At 41.2% G+C, this 19,202-nt stretch overlaps 1 protein-coding gene across 5 annotated transcripts in view; it reads left to right on the forward strand.

The window, feature by feature from the left end:
* KANK4 (KN motif and ankyrin repeat domains 4) overlaps positions 1–15,659 on the forward strand; it is a 53,101-nt gene extending 37,442 nt beyond the window's left edge. For all 5 annotated transcript variants that reach the window (XM_048497354.1, XM_048497358.1, XM_048497353.1 and 2 more), the window contains exons 7-10: positions 1,316–1,535; positions 5,643–5,785; positions 8,168–8,368; positions 14,635–15,659. In XM_048497354.1, the coding sequence (XP_048353311.1) occupies positions 1,316–1,535; positions 5,643–5,785; positions 8,168–8,368; positions 14,635–14,736 (666 nt within the window). In that variant the 3' untranslated portion in view covers positions 14,737–15,659. The remainder of the gene's footprint in view (positions 1–1,315; positions 1,536–5,642; positions 5,786–8,167; positions 8,369–14,634) is intronic.
* Positions 15,660–19,202: the final 3,543 nt, after the last annotated feature.

Raw genomic sequence — 19,202 nt, forward strand, 5'->3', positions numbered from 1 at the left:
TCTAAGATCCATTACATTTTAATCCCGTCTTTCTTTTACAGAGCTCTGGGTGGCATCTGTTGTTCTCCTTCTATTTTATTCTCACAACAACCCCATGAGTTAGGTTAGCCTGAGAGAGTATGTGTTGCACAAAGTCAATTCTTATGTTTAGGAAGATTGGAGTTAGTTCAGAGCCCTGGCCTCGATGGCCCAGGCTAGCCTGATCTTGTCAGGGCTGGCCCTGGTTAGTACTTGGATGGAAGACTCCCAAGGAATGTCAGGTTCATTATGCAGAGGAAGGCAATGGAAAACCATCTCTGTTAGCCTCTTGCCTTAAAAACCCTGTGGAGTTGACATAGGTCAGCTGTGATTTGATAGCATTTTACAGAAATAGTTCCGAGCCAGCTCATGGGGTAGTTTACAGTGGGGAAGTACAGCAGGAAGAAGGAGACTTGGTGCCTTTACTAAAGGGAATCAGAAAATGGAGCTACTGTGTTGGCAAGTAATGTGACCATCTGCACCCATCCTAGGTACTATAGTTCGGGGGCGGGGGGGTTGCAGCATCACTTAGAGGTAATAGGTAGTCTTCCCAGTGAATCAACCACATAAGCTACCCTTGAGTTTGTTCCTCATAACTCTCTACCCTTTCAGTAACCATTGAAAGATGTGTCCTGGACTACTACTGTAGCAGCAGTCTCAGTATGATCCACAGCAAATTCACATGCTTGTTTATTACTTAATATCTCCAGACTCAGGTAATAATTTGTGTTGAGAAATAGTCATCACACGTAAGATCAAATACTACAGACAATAATAACACCCCAACACAGTGGAGACAACTGGTTCTGGTGGGTTTTCCAGGCTGTGTGGCCGTAGTCTGGTGGATTTTGTTCCTAATGTTTCGCCTGCATCTGTGGCTGGCATCTTCAGAGGTGTATCACAGAGAAAAGCCCGGAAAACCCACCAGAACCAGTTGAATCTGGCCGTGAAAGCCTTTGACAGTACAGTGGAGACAGTTCACACATGGGTTAGTGAATTACCCTATGAGGTTGGATAACTAGAGAGCTTGCTCAGTCCTTACATAGTAGTTGGAAAGGCCCGTTTGGGTGGGAGCAGAGGCATAGCAAGGGGGGAAAGGGGCTGGTGCACTGGTGCATCCTCCACCCTGGATTCCCCCGCCCCTGGAATGCCCTCAACTCACCCCACAGGGGAACTCGTCCGGTTCGTCATGCCCCCCGTCCCCCCGTCCCCTTGGAGCTACACCTCTGGGTGGGAGTCAAAGGAACAAAAACACTATTAAACATCTTTAGAAGATTCTAATTGTTGGTCTTTTTAGAGGCATGTTTTAAGCACCATCTGCCAGGAGTGGTTCCGAATCTCAAGCAGAAAATCCTCCAGCCCTGACATTGTTGCAGCTTATCTCCAAGAAGCTGAGGCCATTCATCCACAGTTACAGAATATAATTGTAAATTTAGCAGATGGGAATGGAAATACAGCACTTCATTACAGTGTTTCTCATTCCAACTTTCAAATTGTGAAGCTTCTTTTAGAAACAGGTAAGAATTGTTTGAAGAGGGGTTTTTTTGAGAGCTGAAAGTTAATTCAATTTGCTGTGTTTTCAGTGCTCTCTATGTCACTGCTTTTCATTCTTGTTACCTAACCCATTCTTAGTTTCTTTTGCCTTGATTTCTGTAGTCTTCTCTCTGGATTTCTTTAATATACCTTAGTGTTATCCACTCTATTCAGCATTGCATACTTCTCCTAAGATTTTCTGCCTTGCCTGCTGCACGTAGCCCATAAGAAGGATTCATTTCACCACTCTCTGCTGCTACTGTCTGCCTACTTCCCATTGAATATAACCATATTGCCTTACTTTTACTGTGCCATTTTGTCTTTTCCTCACAATACCTGTGTCTTTGGACCAGTTCATGTAACCAAACAGCTTTATGTTGGAATCTTTAAATCCAGTTGCATGAATAGTACAAGTAGCAAAGAGCCTTCTGGTGCATATCCCTGAGTTTTCGGAAGTGGATATCTCTTAGCCATAGTTTATGGTGTTCAGCGGGGCACATACCAGCTTCCATGTAGACAATTTCCCTGGCAACACAGAAGATGAACCAGGCAACCAATATAGACCACTATGCTTATGCAGTAAGCACATTAGAAATACTTACACTGATTACTCAAATTTTGTGACGTAGGCCTTTAATACTGTAAATAGTGAACTGGAACTCTGCACTGAAAACTGTATTTTAGATGATTGAACTGCTAGGTTCAATGGGAAAGAGTAAAACATTCTGTTGAGATTTTATCTAGTAAACATGCAAGAGCTTGCCATCAAGAAGAAAGATCTTCTTTGACTTCCTTGTTGTCATAACAACCTAAAAAATGTTAGAAAATGGCATATTATCATATGTGTCTATAAACCAATTGTTGCACAATGACTTCCAAGCTGCCCTCAACTATTGAAACAAAGTTGTTTTTGTTCTCTTGGTAAATGCCTGCAGGCAACTGTACTCAAAGCTGCACATTGAATTTAAATACTAACTCATTTTGAGGAGGATGGAAAATAATAGCCTTCTCTGGACTGCTAGCAATGATGTAAACCGTAAAAGCCCGATACTCTCTACTCCCACTGGCAGCAGTTCCTAAGCAGAGGGTCCCAAGCAGAGATCTATCCAAATGAGGGTTTTTGAGGTGTTTTATTTTGAGAAGCTTGAGGTTGAATCTGAAACTTCATACATGCAAAGTATGCTCTCTGCCAGTGAATTACTTTCTTGTAGCATCTCTGTTCTGTTCACCGTTTTTTTTCATTCCTACCTTTTGTGTGATCATCTCTATCTTCAAAGTAACTTTACCTATATGTGATGCAAGGGAACACAAGAAGAACCCTGCTGGATCAGAACAGTGGTCCACCTGGTCCTGTATTGTTTTTCACATGGTGGCCAACCAATTACCCTGTATTCCCCACAGCAGAGCATAAAGGCCGAGACCTTCCCTTTATGTTGTCTCCTAGCGGTGGTATTCAGATTTACTACTTCTGATGATGGAAATTCCCACTAGTCACTATGGCTATACTTTGTACCACCAAAAGATAAAAATGTGTTTCTGCGTTGTTCAGGGGAAGTGACAGCAGTGTGCTTCTGCTGTAGAAAAAAGGCTATCACAGCAGTTTTTACTGCATTCTATGCTGTGGCCCCTGAGGATTCTCCCATTCAGACACCCTGATTTTTCCAAAATGGCTGCTGTAGGTAAAAATGCTGGTATCTCTGGAATCCCTTGGGTTATCACAGCAGTTTTTACTGTATTCTGCTTGGAGTCACTTAGGGATTCTTCTCCATTCATTTTTTCTTCCAAAACTCAAACCGTACAATTTTGTCATTTTTTCCTGGTCGCCTAAGATGGCTGCCACCTTCTTTCAATACAAAAAAGATCCAGGAAGTGGCTGCAGATTAATTCAACATTGAGGTTTTATTTTTCTGTGAGACAGGGTATAGTAGCCATTGATGGTCCCAGGTCATCCAAGGCTTTAAAGGTCAATATCAGCACCTTGAATTCAGCCTGGAAGCAAATCGAAAGTCAGTGTAGCTGAAACAAGACTGGAGTGATAAGGCACTTATAGCGTACTCAAACATTTTATACCAACTGCAGCTTCTTGATAATATTCAAGGGCAGCCCCATTAAGAGTTCATTGCAGATTGCATTTTATACTAAAATGAAAGTGAAATGAGTCTAGAGTCTATATTGTTGCCATTCATCTATTTTGAGTTTTTCGTTTTCTTCGCCTTCCTTTTCAGTGGTGCCACCTCACCTTTGAAGGACCACCTCTTCATTACATCTCCAGCAGATATTGTAATGTTGTTTAGTCATCTTAATCATTTCAGGTGTCATATACCATCTAAAACATTTTATATCAGTTTTTCTTCAGTTTCTGACTTGCAGTGAGTTTAATGTTTTTAGTCCATAATGATTCCCACTGTTGAAAAGTTATCTTTTCCTTGAAGTTTTGTATTCATTTTATAATGCATTCTTTTGTTCCATTTCTGTTTCCATTTTCAGTACAATCTTGTATATTCTGCCCATCAAATGTTGTTTCTGTGTTTTGATCTCTTTTTCAAAATCTGTTATGTCCCGTAGTTTTCCATTCTGTGAATTTAATTATCTTTTAAGTCTAGATCAGGGGTCTGCAACCTGCAGCTCTCCAGATGTTCATGGATTACAAATCCTATCAGCCCCTGCCAGCATGGCCAATTTTCCATGCTGGCAGGGGCTGATGGGAATTGTAGTCCATGAACATCTGGAGAGCCGCAGGTTGCAGACCCCTGGTCTAGATGAAATCTGAAAATATGTCAACCATCGTATTTCGCTTCCCTCTATCATTATTGTTTGCCACTATTTAATTTCCCTTTGTTTGTTAATCATTTCTTTGTATATTATATTGCCGTTCTTCAAAGTTTCAACGTTGTAGTGTGTTTCTATCAGATATTTTAGAGGTGCTGGACTGAGTCTTGAATGTGGTTTTGTCCATATTTTGAATAATCCTTTTCTTATTGCATGTGAATCTTTTTTATCAGCTCTTTCTTTGAATCTGTTCTTTCTTGCCATAAATAGCTATGTATACCTGATGTAAGACTCACAGTTTCTAATTTCACCAGCTTGTGAGCTAGGTTTAGTATCCAGTCAGTGATCCAAGTCAGTCCAGCTACATAATAATATAATTTAATATTTGGCAAAGCTATTCCTTCTCTTTTTTTCCATCTTGTAATTCTTTAAATCTTACTCTTGGTCTTTTGTAGGCCCAGATAAATCTGTTAATGTGTGTTTGCCATATATTAAGAATCTTCTCATTAATGTATATAGGCAGCATTTGAAATAGAAAATTCATCTTAGGCAGGGTATTCATTTTAATACTTGCTATTCTTCCTCGTCAGGACAGTTTGAGTTTGGACCATCTTTGTAGATCTTGAATCTTCTTCTAAGTTACCCCATAATTTTCCTGAAATAAATTGTTCAGTTGACCATTTATGTTGATACCTAAGTACTTAAATTTGTTGGTAGAAACATCACAACCAGTTTTCTCTTCAATACCCTTTACTTCTTGTTTGGATAAAAATCTTGTGATTTTTTGTTTTAGCACGATTTATTTTAAATCCAGCAAATTGCCCATATTGTTCTATTTGATCCATCAGAGGTTTTATTGAAAAAAATTAGGATTAGATATTGTCAGTCCCACATTGTCTCCATAATTTTTCATCTTATATTCTTTACCATATATTCTCACACCTGTGATTTTAGGATCTTGTCTAATCCTTGTTGCCAAGAATTCTAAGAATTGTATAAATAGTAATGGTGATAGTGGACATCCTTGTCTTGTTCCTTTTTCAATTTGAATCTCTTCTGTCAAGGTGCCATTGATTACAATTCTTGCTTTTTGTCTGGTATAGGCCCTGGTTTGTTTTAAATGGCTTATTTTGGTTTTTATATTGATAATTTATGATGATATTATTGTATTGTTTTTACTTGTAAGTTATCTCTGGCAGGATTCTGGAGATTGGACATACAAATTCTTTAAATAAGTAAATAAAATGTAAATATTGCTTCTCTTGTTTTGTACTTCTCTAACTGCCATTAGATTTATACATATGGAAGATATGTATTTTTAGGTGTTTGTGATGTAGACCATCAGAATAAAGCTGGGTACACGGCAGTAATGATCACACCATTAGCATCAGCAGAGACTGATGAAGAGATGGAAGTTGTCACAAAGCTGTTGAAAGAAGGCAATGTTAACATAAGAGCAAGTCAGGTATGTTAAAGTTATTTATTCTGAAGTCGTTTATTCTGCATTTATTATCACTTTAGTAGCAAATGAATCACTATAAGTTGATTCTGCTGTGCTAAATGACAAACCTTCCCCTGAGGGAACAGATCTGTATCCACTGAAGCAAGATTACATTCACCAGAGAATGGTTCCTCATTTAGCAGAAAGGAATTGCTAGATCGAACCCTACTTTTTTCCCCCAGAGCTGTTACTGGTTGGTAAACCTGAGGACTTAAAGGTGTTGAATTCCCCAAGTTTGATGGGGGAATGCTTTCTAGGAATCTAGAGGTTATGCTGGATCCTACACTGTTAGAGAAACAAGTCAATTTAGTGGCAAAAACTGCCTTATCACATTTTCACTTAGTTCACTTAGAGAGCAGCAGTGGCGTAGGAGGTTAAGAGCTCATGCATCTAATCTGGAGGAACCGGGTTTGATTCCCAGCTCTGCTGCCTGAGCTGTGGAGGCTTATCTGGGGAATTCAGATTAGCCTGTACACTCCCACACACGCCAGCTGGGTGACCTTGGGCTAGTCACAGTTCTTCTGAGCTCTCTCAGCCCCACCTACCTCACAGGGTGTTTGTTGTGAGGGGGAAAGGAAAAGGAGATTGTAAGCCCCTTTGAGTCTCCTGCAGGAGAGAAAGGGGGGATCCAAACTCTTCTTCTTCTTCTTCTTGTGTCCTCTTCTTGGACTCTCCTAATCTGACCATATTAATTCATTAAACACAGGGCATATCTATAGAAAATGGTTCCTAGGGCAAGGTCTCAAACTGTGTTCCCCCTCAACGTGATCTGGATGTTATGCCTCTATAGATACTCCTCAAGATCGCATTAGCCTTTGTTTTGTTGCTGCATCCCACTGACTTCTCCCATTTAACTTGCTGTTACACCAATATCTTGTTCTCACACAACTACTCAGTAGTGTATCCTCCATCCAAAGAAAAAAGGGAGAAGAGAGAGAAGAGGGGGAAGGGAGAGAAAGGGTAAATGGAAAAGGTGGAAGGAAAGGGGGAAAGGGAGAGAAAGGGGGAGAGAGGAACAGGGGAAAGGGAGAAAAAGGGGGTAAGAGACAGAAAGAGATGGAAGAGACAGAAACAGGGAAAGAGAGAAGGGGGAAGAGAAAGAAAAGAAACAATGGGAGAAAAAGTGGGGAGAATGCTAAAGTGGTTGACATTTCACCCCATTTTGCCTTGCCGCTGCAAAAAAAAATTATTGGGTTGCTTTGAAATTAAACTTAACTTAGTCTTAGGCAAGCAGTTCTGTGACTAAGAGGAGACTGGGGTGGGGGACAGGTCAGGGAGGGTGCTCTTTCACTGGTCTTGTGTCTACCCTCAGTCTCCTCTCAGCTGTGCCTCACCTAGAAGTAATTTTAATTTTAAAGTAACCACAGGCTTTTTTTCAGCAGTGATGAGGGAAAGTGGCCCACATGGCAACTGGTACCCAGGACAAGAACCTTCCCTTGCCCCACCTTTGTTATGCTCCAGATGACACAGTAATCTTGAAGCTGGACTATTATCATGCATTGTATTTGGGACTGCCCTTGAAGACAGTTTGCAAACTCCATCTAGTACATAATGAGGCTCCTTGATCCCTATGAAGGCCTTTGTGGCCTTGGACACTCACATCTACAAAATCTCCAGTGTGGTGTAAGAGAAATGAACTCTAATGTGGAGAACTGGGTTTGATTCCCCACTCCTCCACATGATCAGTGGACTCTACCCTGGCGAACTGGATTTGTTTTCCCACTCATACACATGAAGCCTGCTGGGTGACCTTGGACCAGTCACAATTCTTACAGAACTCTCTCAGCCCACCTACCTCACAAGGTGTCTGTTGTGGGGAGAGGAAGGAAAGGAGATTGTAAGATGCTTTGAAGCTCCTTCCAGGAGTGAAAGGTGGGGTATAATCCAAACTCTTCTTCTGCCCTTTTACCTCTGCCAATATGCCCCTTTGTGACAATCCTGTTCTGCTGATGAAAGCCTTTTGAAAGTATTATCTTGCAGGCAGCTAAAGACAGCAGCTGCCTTCTCCAGAGATTTTCTGTAACAGTCCCTACCATGAGGAATGATTGTACTGAATTCCCACTTGGTTAATCTTTTGCAGACTTTCAAAGTCCATTTGTGCAGCCAGACTCCTTCATAAATTTGGTTTAGTTTGTAGGCTCAGTTCAGGGATAGTATTTGTTTGTTATTATAAGGCAAGATTGTTCTTATTATTATTCAATAATGAAGGCAAGTTAAAAATGCTGTAGTTTCATTTTTCAAATGTCAATGATATCATCCTTCAAAAAGGCTTTTTATATTATCTGAAAAGTATAGAGATAATGAGAAATGAGACACAACAAATTATTATATATTTGTTATTACTAGGGTGGGCAGACTGCCTTAATTCTGGGTGTGAGCCATGATAGAGAAGATATGGTAAAAGCTCTGTTGTCATGCGGTGCTGATGTAAATCTACAAGATGACACTGGATTGTCACCTCTAATGGTTGCTTGTCAGTATGGTAACACTGAGATTGTGAAGATTCTCTTGATTCATCCAAGCTGTAATATTGAATTAACTGACAAGGTAAGAGAAATACGTGCATGTACCGTGGGTAGTACCAAAACAGAACTTCCAGTCAACATTAACCATCCTGTTTATACAAAATGTAGTTCAAGGTGGAATTTGGGGCTCTAGTGTTGAATTTTGTTGCAGATTTAAAGGCAATTTTATAGAAACCTCCTTTAGTTCAGAAAAAATATATTCTTGATTTTACAGTCAGATCCGCTTAAAATGATTCAGTGTAGCTTGTTATACTCACAGTCACATCCACTGGGAGAGCTAGGGTGGGTGTGGGGGTTTGAGCCCTGGGCACCACTCCTGAATGTCACATGGGGGGGATGCACTGCACACATGCCCCATATCACCCCTTCCCTGAGCTCCATAAGTTTGGGGAAGGGGCGCAGTTGAATGCAACCAGTAAGACTGGCCCCACCCCCAAGCTCCATGTGGAACTGGGAATGGGGCCAGCTAGGCTCACCTCACTCCCAAACTCCATGGGGAGTTTGGGAGGAGGAAGGGCCTATTTGATGCTAGCTTCAGACAGCCCAGGTCCAGTTTTACACTGCAAAGTTCAAGCCTGCAGTTTATAGCTCTTGAACTGAGGCTCTAAGCTCACTGGCTTCAGTTTCATGCTGTTGGCTGTGTCCCCAAGCTCCACCTGACCAGAGGTGGAGCTTGGAGGGCAGAGCCAACTGTATAAAATTAGGGCTGGTGAATTCAGAGGTTCAGTTCAATTCTCAGAGGGGTTAGAGTTGAGCTTTAAACTGCAGGTGTGAAGCCACCTGGGGCCTGCCACCTGGGGCCAGCATTCAGTGGACTCTCCCCACTCCCAAACTCCCTGTGGCGTTTGGGAGTGGGGTCAGCCCAGCAGGCCACACATCCAACTCCATGTGGAGCTTGAGGGCGGGCCAGCCATACTGCGTCCCTGTCCTGTAGTTTAGGGAAGGAATTCAGCTGCGGGGGCTGATGCTCAGGTTGAGCCCCAGGCACCGTTTTCCTCAGCTACACCCCTGGTCACATAATATCATCAGTTATGTATGTGCATCCATAAAAGAAAGTTTACATGATGCAGTGCCTTCATAGCAAATGACACTAAAGATTTAGGCAATCCCTTTAGGCTACTAAACTTATGTTGTAATAAGACTGTGACGGAAGACACATATTTCTCCTGAGAACTTTCACACATTCTTATTTAAAGCAGCTCAGAGAACTCCCTAGCTTGTTTTTCTTTGAACTGGGGGAAAACCTAAACAACTCCACAATTCATTAATCATTATTTTATTTATTAAAATAATTATATATTTTATTTTTAAATGCCTTTATACCATCATTCTTCAGCAAAGCAGGTCCCAATATGATAGAAGTCACTCTTAACAAAATAACAATACAGCCACAGTAACAATCTCACATAACAAATGTCAGATCACAGACATACGTTTCAATGTCTCAGGTACCAGCAGAGAATGGGTTGCTTGAGCCCCCAAGGCAGCATGCAATACATAAAAATTAGTATTTATTATTAGTATTATATTAGAACAATTGGAGACCTGCAAAAGACTTGAGGAACTAGGTGGGCTGCTTTTCCTTTTTCAACCTGCTCAGTATGCCAAAACTTCACATCTTCCTTTCCACCCTCTCCCCTCACCCTCTCTCAATAGCATGCCAAGGCTTCCTCATATGCTCACTTGCTCACTCTCTCTCTCTCTCTGAATGTGCACCAAACCAGAAGTGGAGCAAGGAAAAACACGCATGCCCTGTGCCCCTGCTGCAGCAGCCATGCCCTAGAATGCCCCCACCATGCCCTGGAATGCCTATGCCCTGGAACGCCCCACCACACCCTGCCACGCCCCCTCAAAACCCAGCCACGCCTTCGCTGCTGCTCTGCCTGGGGCAGCACACACACCTTGGTCCGTGGGCGCTACACCACTGCACCCTACCATGCATGTTTTATCTCACTGTCATGCTTTCTCTGTCTCTTTTTACAGTGCCCTGAACCTCACATTCTTCTCTCTCTCTCTCTCTCTCTCTCTCTCTCTCTCTCTCTCTCTCTCTCTCTCTCAATGTGCCCCTGATCTGTGGTTTAAGTATCTGCAAGCTGGGGAACCATGTGAGAATTACCATGTATACTCGTGTATAAGTCGACCCGCATATAAGTTGAGGCACCTAATTTTACCACAAAAAACTAGGAAAATGTATTGACTCATGTATAAGTCGAGGGTGGAAAATGCAGCAGCTACTGGTAAATTTCAAAAATAAAAATGGAAACCAATAAAATTACATTAATTGAGGCATCAGTAGGTTAAATGTTTTTGAATATTTATTTCAAAGAAAAACAGTAAACTAGCTCCGTGAGTGGAAAAGAGGGTCAACAAGAACAATATGGTATCAACAATAACTTTAAAAGTACAAAAACCTTAGCCTTTTTTTAAGGAAGGGTTTTAAACAATGGATCTTCCAATAAAAACTGGAATGAACATGCCTGTTCACTGTGACTCAAAACTACCCTGCTTTTTAAAAGAATAGTTCATTATAGAATAGTTCATTATTATTAGTTCATATATGCACCTGAACCAAGCTTCTTAGGAGGCGAATCCGAGGAACTAACGAAGATAGTGGTAGACAAGGAAGAAGTTCTGGCAGCCATTGATAAACTAAATGCTACCAAATCCCCTGGCCCAGATTGCATTCACCCAAGAGTTCTTAAAGAGCTCAAGCATGAAATTGCTGATGTTCTCACTTTAATATGCAACTTATCCTTGAAATCAGGCTCCATCCCTGAAGACTGGAAGATGGCCAATGTCACACCAATCTTTAAGAAAGGATCTAGGGGGGACCCGGGAAATTACAGGCCAGTCAGTTTGACATCTGTTCCTGGTAAATTAGTAGAATCTGTCATTAAAGATAAAATTATAAAACATGTACAAAAGCAAGACCTGCTGAGAAAGAGTCAGCATGGCTTTTGCAGAGGCAAATCCTGTCTTACAAACTTACTAGAGTTCTTTGAGGATGTAAATAGGCATGTGGATAAGGGGGAACCAGTGGACATTGTCTACTTGGATTTCCAAAAGGCTTTTGACAAAGTTCCTCACCAGAGACTATTGAGAAAACTCAGCAATGAAGGAATAAGAGGGGAAGTCCTCCTATAAATTAAAAACTGGTTGAGAAACAGGAAGCAAAGAGTGGGTGTAAATGGGAAATTCTCACAATGGAGAGATGTGGGAGTGGTGTCCCCAAGCTGATCCGTATTGGGACCAGTGCTCTTTAACCTATTCATAAATGACCTGGGAGTAGGGGTGGGTAGCGTGGTGGGCAAGTTTGCAGATGATACCAGATTATGTAGGGTGGTGAGAACCACAAAGGATTGCGAGGAGCTCCAAGCGGACCTTGATAAATTCGGTGAGTGGGCTAAGAAATCGCAAATGCAGTTCAATGTAGCAAAATGCAAAGTGATGCACATAGGGGCAAAAAATCCAAACTTCACATACACGCTACAGGGGTCAGTGCTATCAGTCACAGACCAGGAAAGGGATTTGGGCGTCTTAATTGATAGTTCCATGGGAATGTCAACTCAATGTATGGCAGCTGTGAAAAAGGCAAACTCTATGCTGGGGATAATCAGGAAAGGAATTGATAATAAAACTGCAAAGATTGTCATGCCTCTTTATATAAAGCACGTGGGTGCAATTACTACACTTGGAGTACTGTGTTCAGTTCTGGTCACCACATCTGAATTTTGAAGAGATAGATATTGAAGAGATAGAAAAAGGGCAGAGAAGGGCAAGGAGGATGATTGAGGGAGTGGAGCACCTTCCTTATGAGGAAAGGCTGCAGCGTTTGGGACTCTTTAGCTTGGAGAGGAGACGTCTGAGGGGGGATATGATTGAAGTCTATAAAATTATGCATGGGGTAGAAAATGTTGACAGAGAGAAATTTTTCTCTCTTTCTCACAATACTAGAACCAGGGGGCATTCATTGAAAATGCTGGGGGGAAGAATTAGAACTAATAAAAGGAAACACTTCTTCACGCAACGTGTGATTGGTGTTTGGAATATGCTGCCACAGGAGGTGGTGATGGCCACTAACCTGGATAGCTTTAAAAGGGGCTTGGACAGATTTATGGAGGAGAAGTCAATTTATGGCTACCAATCTTGATCCTCTTTGATCTGAGATTGCAAATGCCTTAACAGTCCAGGTGCTCGGGAGCAACAGCCGCAGAAGGCCATTGCTTTCACATCCTACATGTGAACTCCCAAAGGCACCTGGTGGGCCACTGCGAGTAGCAGAGAGCTGGACTAGATGGACTCTGGTCTGATCCAGCTGGCTTGTTCTTATGTTCTTATGTTCTTATTTTTAGTGTACATATTTTTAAAATTGCACATGGCAGGTGTCATTTTAGAAGGGACATTCACACAACCTGTCAGGGGAGGAATGTTTATGTTAGCAGTACCAACATTTCAGAGTACCTTTAGGAGTCCCTCCTGATGATTCCACCCAGGTTTGGTGAAGTTTGGTTCAGGGGGTCCAAAGTTATGGACCCTCAAAAGGGTAGCCCCATCTACTATTAGCTCCCATTGGAAACAATGAGGGATGGGGCACCCCCTTTGGGGGTCCATAACTTTGGACCCCCTGAACCAAACATCAACAAACCTGGCTGGTATCAGCAAGAGATTATCCTGATGATACCACCCAGGTTTGGTATCAAGGGGTCCAAAGTTACGGACCCTCATAATGTAGGCCCATCTACTATTAGCTCCCATTGGAAACAATGGGGGATGGGGCACCCCCTTCGGGGGTCCATAACTTTGGACCTCCTGAACCAAACTTTACCAACCTTGGCTGGTGTCATCAGGAGTGTCACCTGATGATAGCCTGAAATTTTTGTGCCGTTAGCCTAAAAACTGCGCCCCCTGGTGGCTGACAAAGTAAAAACCCTAAAATATTTTTTAAAATACACCTCACTTGTGTATAAGTTGAGGGGGGCTTTTTCAGCGCAAAAATGTGCTTAAAACTCGTCTTATACATGAGTATATACGGTAGATGTGATTTAAAAGTCTATATATTTCTGAAATGTTAGCTGAGTATTTTACAGATAATCATTCTTATTCTTACAGTCTCTTTACCTTTAGAGGCTTTAGCTAATATCCTGCTCAATATTTATGTGTGCATTTTATGCTGCAGTGAGAAAGGAAGGCAGGAAAGTCACATGGAAACATTTAATTGGATCCAAGCATTTAAGTCTTTGGAGTAAACCATTACTTCAGAAAGTCTGTAGCTAGGCATATCCCACCCACTGGATCATTCAGACTTTTTATACTATCTGGGTGAGATTTTTTTCTTTATTCACGATAATAACTTAGGGATTTGGGAATGGTCTCTGTGTAAGTAAACCTTCATTGATTTGACATGTAATGAGCTTTTAGGATTGTGAACCACTCAGCAGGCTTGGAGAATTCCCCACCCTCACCTCTTATTTCGATGGCTGCCAGGTCAACATCCATGATTTCACTATGTCAGTCTTCTGTAGGAATCCTAGAAAGGTTTGCCAGGAAAACCCAGAAGTGACATCATACTGCCGTCTGTCCCTACTGTTTTCTCCTGGTAACCCTACAGTTTTAACCATGTGAAAGTATCCAGATGCATTAAATTCACAGCAGTTTATCTCTGTTCATAGCTTAGTTTTCTAATACGAAATAAAGTTTCCCTGTGATGACTAGAAGTTAGAAAAAAGGCTATAACTCATGAAATTTAGCAGAGTCATATCAGACTCTGTCTCAAAGTCAGATTTTTAATTAGAATTTTCAAATGAAGCAGGTCTGAGATGGGACCATGATTTGGACTGTGTCTTTAATTACATGTACACTGAGGCTGCTGGAGACTATCTGCACCTCCTTTTACAAAGGGTTTATGTTTATTCTACATGAAATAAAGAGTCTGTTTAATTAATGAGCAATCTACTCTGGTATACCAACAGAAGGATTTTAGCTTGTCATTTTGTGTTCTGTAGATTGAAGTTGGAAGTAAGTATGAGGAACATAAATTATTTGTAATACTGTTTGAAACAGTTGTTATGGTTAACAATTTTTTCCAAAATAGGTTATCATTTCTGATGCTTATCTCAATTTTTCTTTGTTTTAGGCAGATAACATTATTGTTGTAAATATGCTGAATTTTTTAAATTTGCGTAGAGAATATAGCTTTATTTATACTTCTGGTGACAGTCTCAGAAAAATAGAGAAACAAGGAAGGTTGGCACAGTACTAACTTCCTTCTCTTGTTTTATTTTCATGTAGGCTGGTAATTCTGCATTATCCATTGCTTTGAAATCTTCCCACAGAGAAATTGCAGAGTTCCTCCAAGCCCACATACAGCACAGTGAATCTCTGAATACATAAAGGAAAATGGAAATCATATGTGTCAGAATGAAGAATTTATAACAAAAGACTTATTCATTTAGCCAGCATTGCAAACAATTTATGTGCCAGTGATTATAGCAGATAACTGCTGATTTCTCTACTTATTGAAAAGAGGAACTATGTCAGCCATTTGCATACATTCTTAATGGTTGAGTCACTCTCTTAAGCCTGCTTTTAGGGTTGTAGCCTAGGTTCAGTGGCACAAATAACCCTGAAATTGCTAGATTATTGCACTGCCTTTTATTAACACTAATTGTACTTCAAAACTCAAGTTGGCTAGTCTCTTATTAACCTGGTAGCTGCTTCAAGCTTATTTTATGCCTTGCTAAACCCTTTGATAAGGACTATGAAGCAACTTACTTGTCCCCAGACAGTAGTTCTGTGATTTTGAAGAGTGATTGCAGAGTATCCATCAAGTATGCAATGTTATATATTAAAGGGGAAGTGCTTTCAGTTATGGTAACACAAACCAAAGTTTGGTCCAGATCCAGTGAGGACATGCAGTATCTATTATGGTATTTAAAGTATCCTCACAGCCCTGATGCACCAACTACCAGAGCCTGCCTGGTAAAGAAGGCAGAGCTGAATATATCTGCCTCCATGCCAAGTAAATTCTGTCTTGATTCCCTTATTTTCTGCCTGGACCTTATTTTTTGCCTGGATCCAGAATACCTACCATTTGCTCTTTAAGAGTCACAGATATTGCCCACCCTACTAACATAGGGCACATGTCCTTAATGGGGTCAGGGAACAACTACCAGTGCAATACCACTGGTGCCTACCACCACTGGCGTAATGCCCATTGGGCAAGGTGGGCAGCTGCCCAGGGCATCACCTTGTGGGGGGCATCAAAATGCTGGGTTCGTTTTTGGGTATTTTAGTGGTTTTCCATTTTTGGCCTGTAGGGGGTGCAGTTTTTAGGCTAGCGGCACCAAAATTTCAGTGTATCATCAGAAGACTGTTCTTATGCTACTCCCCAAGTTTGGTGAGGTTTGGTTCAGGGAGTCCAAAGTTATGGACTCCCAAAGGGGGTGCCCCTATCCCCCATTGTTTCCAATGGGAGCTAATAGGAGATGGGGGCTACAGTTTTTAGGGTCCATAACTTTGGCCCCCCTGAACCAAACTGCACCAAACTTGGGGGGTAACATTAGGGCAGTCTTCTGATGAGACCCTGAAAGTTTTGAGACCGTGCCTTCAGAAATGTGCCCCCCACAGCCTGCAACCCCCATTGACAGCAATGCAGAAAACTCAATGCAGAACAAAGATTCTTGGGCAAATTTCTAGGATGTTCCTGCAGGGGGTGCATTTTTGGATGTATCGGCACAAAAATTTCAGGGTATCATCTGGAGATGATGGCACCCCCCAAGTTTGGTGCGATTTGGTTCAGGGGGGGCAAAGTTATGGACCCTCAAAACTGTAGCCCCCATCTCCTATTAGCTCCCATTGGAAACAATGGGGGATGGGGCACCCCCTTTGGGAGTCCATAACTTTGGACTCCTTGAACCAAACCTCACCAAACTTGGGGAGTAGCATAAGGACAGTCTCCTGATGATATGCTGAAATTCTGGTGCTGATATGTCTAAAAATGCACCCCCTGCAGGCACCAATGTCCTGGTGCAAAATATTTTTTGGTCATGGAGTGGCCGCCGGGAAGGGGGCGGGGGGCATCCAACTCAAGTTTTGCCCAGGGCTACAGTTTGTCCAGGGCTGCCTCGTTATGCCCCTGCCTACCACTGTATTAAGGCAATTGGTAGGGCTTAATCATAACACTGCCCCCAAAAGTATTAACTAGTACCCGTTGCACTGATACCCTTATGCCAAGTTACAGGAGAGTTCTGGTTCATGTCTCGACTCTTTCAGCTAACATTTAATTTTATGCAATAGGTACCTCATATAAATTATGTAAAATTAGACATTACCAAAAAGAGAGAGCACAATTAATCTCTGAAGCTGGCTGCTTTGGCAGTGAACATCACATTAAGAGAATAAGACATGAATACTGATTTTCTTTTACACTGAAAGTCCAACATATATTCCTTATACAATATCATATTTCCAGTTTGGTTATAAGCACAATAATAAAGCAATACTAAAACTTTTTTGTAACTAGATAATAGTGTCATTTTTATCACAAAGTCTCAACCAACTTGTAAGTTGTATTGTGGTATTTATTATTATTGATTTCTTTAAGTCCCAGCAGTCAGTGATTATTTGGCATAAAGCAACAAATACCAATTAGATTCATTATATACAAATACTATATTTGATTTATATGACTCTGATGTAAGAATGCAAAAATAATGGTTTAGATATACTCAATATGCTTGAGTTAGTTTCTGTATATCAAGACAAGCAAGACCTTTCCCCCCCATCTATTTGGAAATATATATATTTGGAAAAATATATATATATGTCTTTCTTAACCCTCTAACTGAATTTAAATTGATCAACCAAGGGAAAGCTTTGAATATCTCTTACTGGAAAGTCAAGCACAATTCAGATATATTGTACTTTTAAAAAACCCTGAACATTAAAAAATGACTTGATCATGAATTTCCCCAGGAGGATTACTATTGTTTGAGATATTCTCATAATTATGTTCTGAAGATCTATTTCTGATTATGGTTTCATAGAGAAGATGCCTTTTGGGCAAACATCTGTTCTCTGGTTGGAAATCCCTAACTTGCTAGATTGAAATCTATTGTAGTAATGCAGTTTGCCATGTTGTTCTGTTTACTGAATAACCTTTTGCCCACAGGGTAGACAACGTTCTTCCATGGATTCTGGCAGACTTCCAAGCCTTAACTACACCAAAAATAAAAGGCAGATCTTTTCTGAATTTTCATTGTTCAGTCACTATGAATTATAGACATACATGCCATAATCCCAAACTCTGGGCAATCAGTTATTGCCTTCAACAGAAGCTTTTGTTTCTCTCTTTAAAAAACCAAAGCAGCAGTGTGGCAGCCATTTCCATCAAGCAACCTACTTGACATAAGGGTGGAAACACAGTGCCAGTAGTGAATTTAAGGGCAAACCCATTGGGGGTGTCTGGGCCCTCCCCCACAACAGTAGGTGCAGCTGGCTAATGACTTTGATAAGTAAAGGTATGCCCTTGGGACTGGGTGTCAGACAATGAATAGGGGAGTCCTGCATGATAATTACTAAGGGCAGGAGCAGCTGCTGGGGAGGAATTGGAAGCTAGATCTGGCAGAGTGTGGGGTGCTAGCCATGCCAAGGTGCTGACAAATACAGGGAGTGAGGGAACTGATCTGGGTGTGAGATTGGTGGATGCATGAAAGACTACAAGCCTGACTGTAAGGTACTGCATAACGCCGTCTACATTTTCTGCCTCTTCTTGGGACAATGGAGTCATCCCCTCCCTAACCTGCTGAGGGCACCCATACTGCCTGTTTCTTGCACCAACCCAGACAGAATGATAAGCAGCCTCTTCATAAACCTGCTTTGTAAAACTTTCATTCACTTTTGTTATAATGAACTTGACCTATTAGGTATATTCCTGATGGCACTTTCTCAGATTTTGTCATGGAATGGAATGCTTGAACCTAGTCTGTTTTGGCTACATTTATGTTAGGTTGTTCTTGCTTCATTTGGGGGCTATATTTGTGATGAACGTTTTGCAATAACCTATGGTTCTGAATGAGCACACTGAACTGAAACAGTAGCCTTCTGTGCCTCATGGCAAGCCACTGTTGATGTGTGACTTTCAGAGAATGTTTGTGACTCCCCAGGAAGTAAAAAGTATGACCCTCTGAGCTTGTAGGTGCTTCTTTATATCACACCTAAAGAGAGTCTCATGAAGCAAGCACAGAAAGCAACAAGGTGGTCTACTATCAGGGCAATTCCTCTGACATAAGGAGCTATCATAACTCTCGCTGAAACAAGTCTCTTTTTCAAACTGTTGTTAACCTTAGAAGATACGTAACAACAGACCAGGCCCCCAGTTCTCAGGTAAATAGCTGTTAACAGTATTCTGTATTAAATAACTTCTAGCAACATCAATATCTGGGATGATCATATCACCTGAGCTTCTTTTATTAATGGATTTTCATTTTTTTCCTCCCCTTTCCAACACGTGCAGCTGTTGAGGTCACACAGCCTGACATGAAATGAATACACATTCTCATATCACATGCAGATGTCAGTGGAGTTTTTGTCAGGAAAAAAAAACAATTTTATCCCAAGAGTTATTGTATGGTGGTAAGGTGCTGCTAAATTTGAACAGTCATACCTGAGTAGGGCAAGTAAGGTTCAGATATAGGCTAACGAATTTAAATATTAAAATTGCATTCTTTCAGCATTGTTATGGTATAATGAACTGAAATGATCGTACATAGTAGCTTTATTGGAAAAGGAGCTTTGTGGTATAATTATGAACTGGTTGATAGAGCCCCTATTTACATTCTAATAAGTCTTTCATGATC

Source organism: Sphaerodactylus townsendi, linkage group LG05 (genome assembly GCF_021028975.2).
Source record: "Sphaerodactylus townsendi isolate TG3544 linkage group LG05, MPM_Stown_v2.3, whole genome shotgun sequence".
NCBI lineage: Eukaryota > Metazoa > Chordata > Lepidosauria > Squamata > Sphaerodactylidae > Sphaerodactylus > Sphaerodactylus townsendi.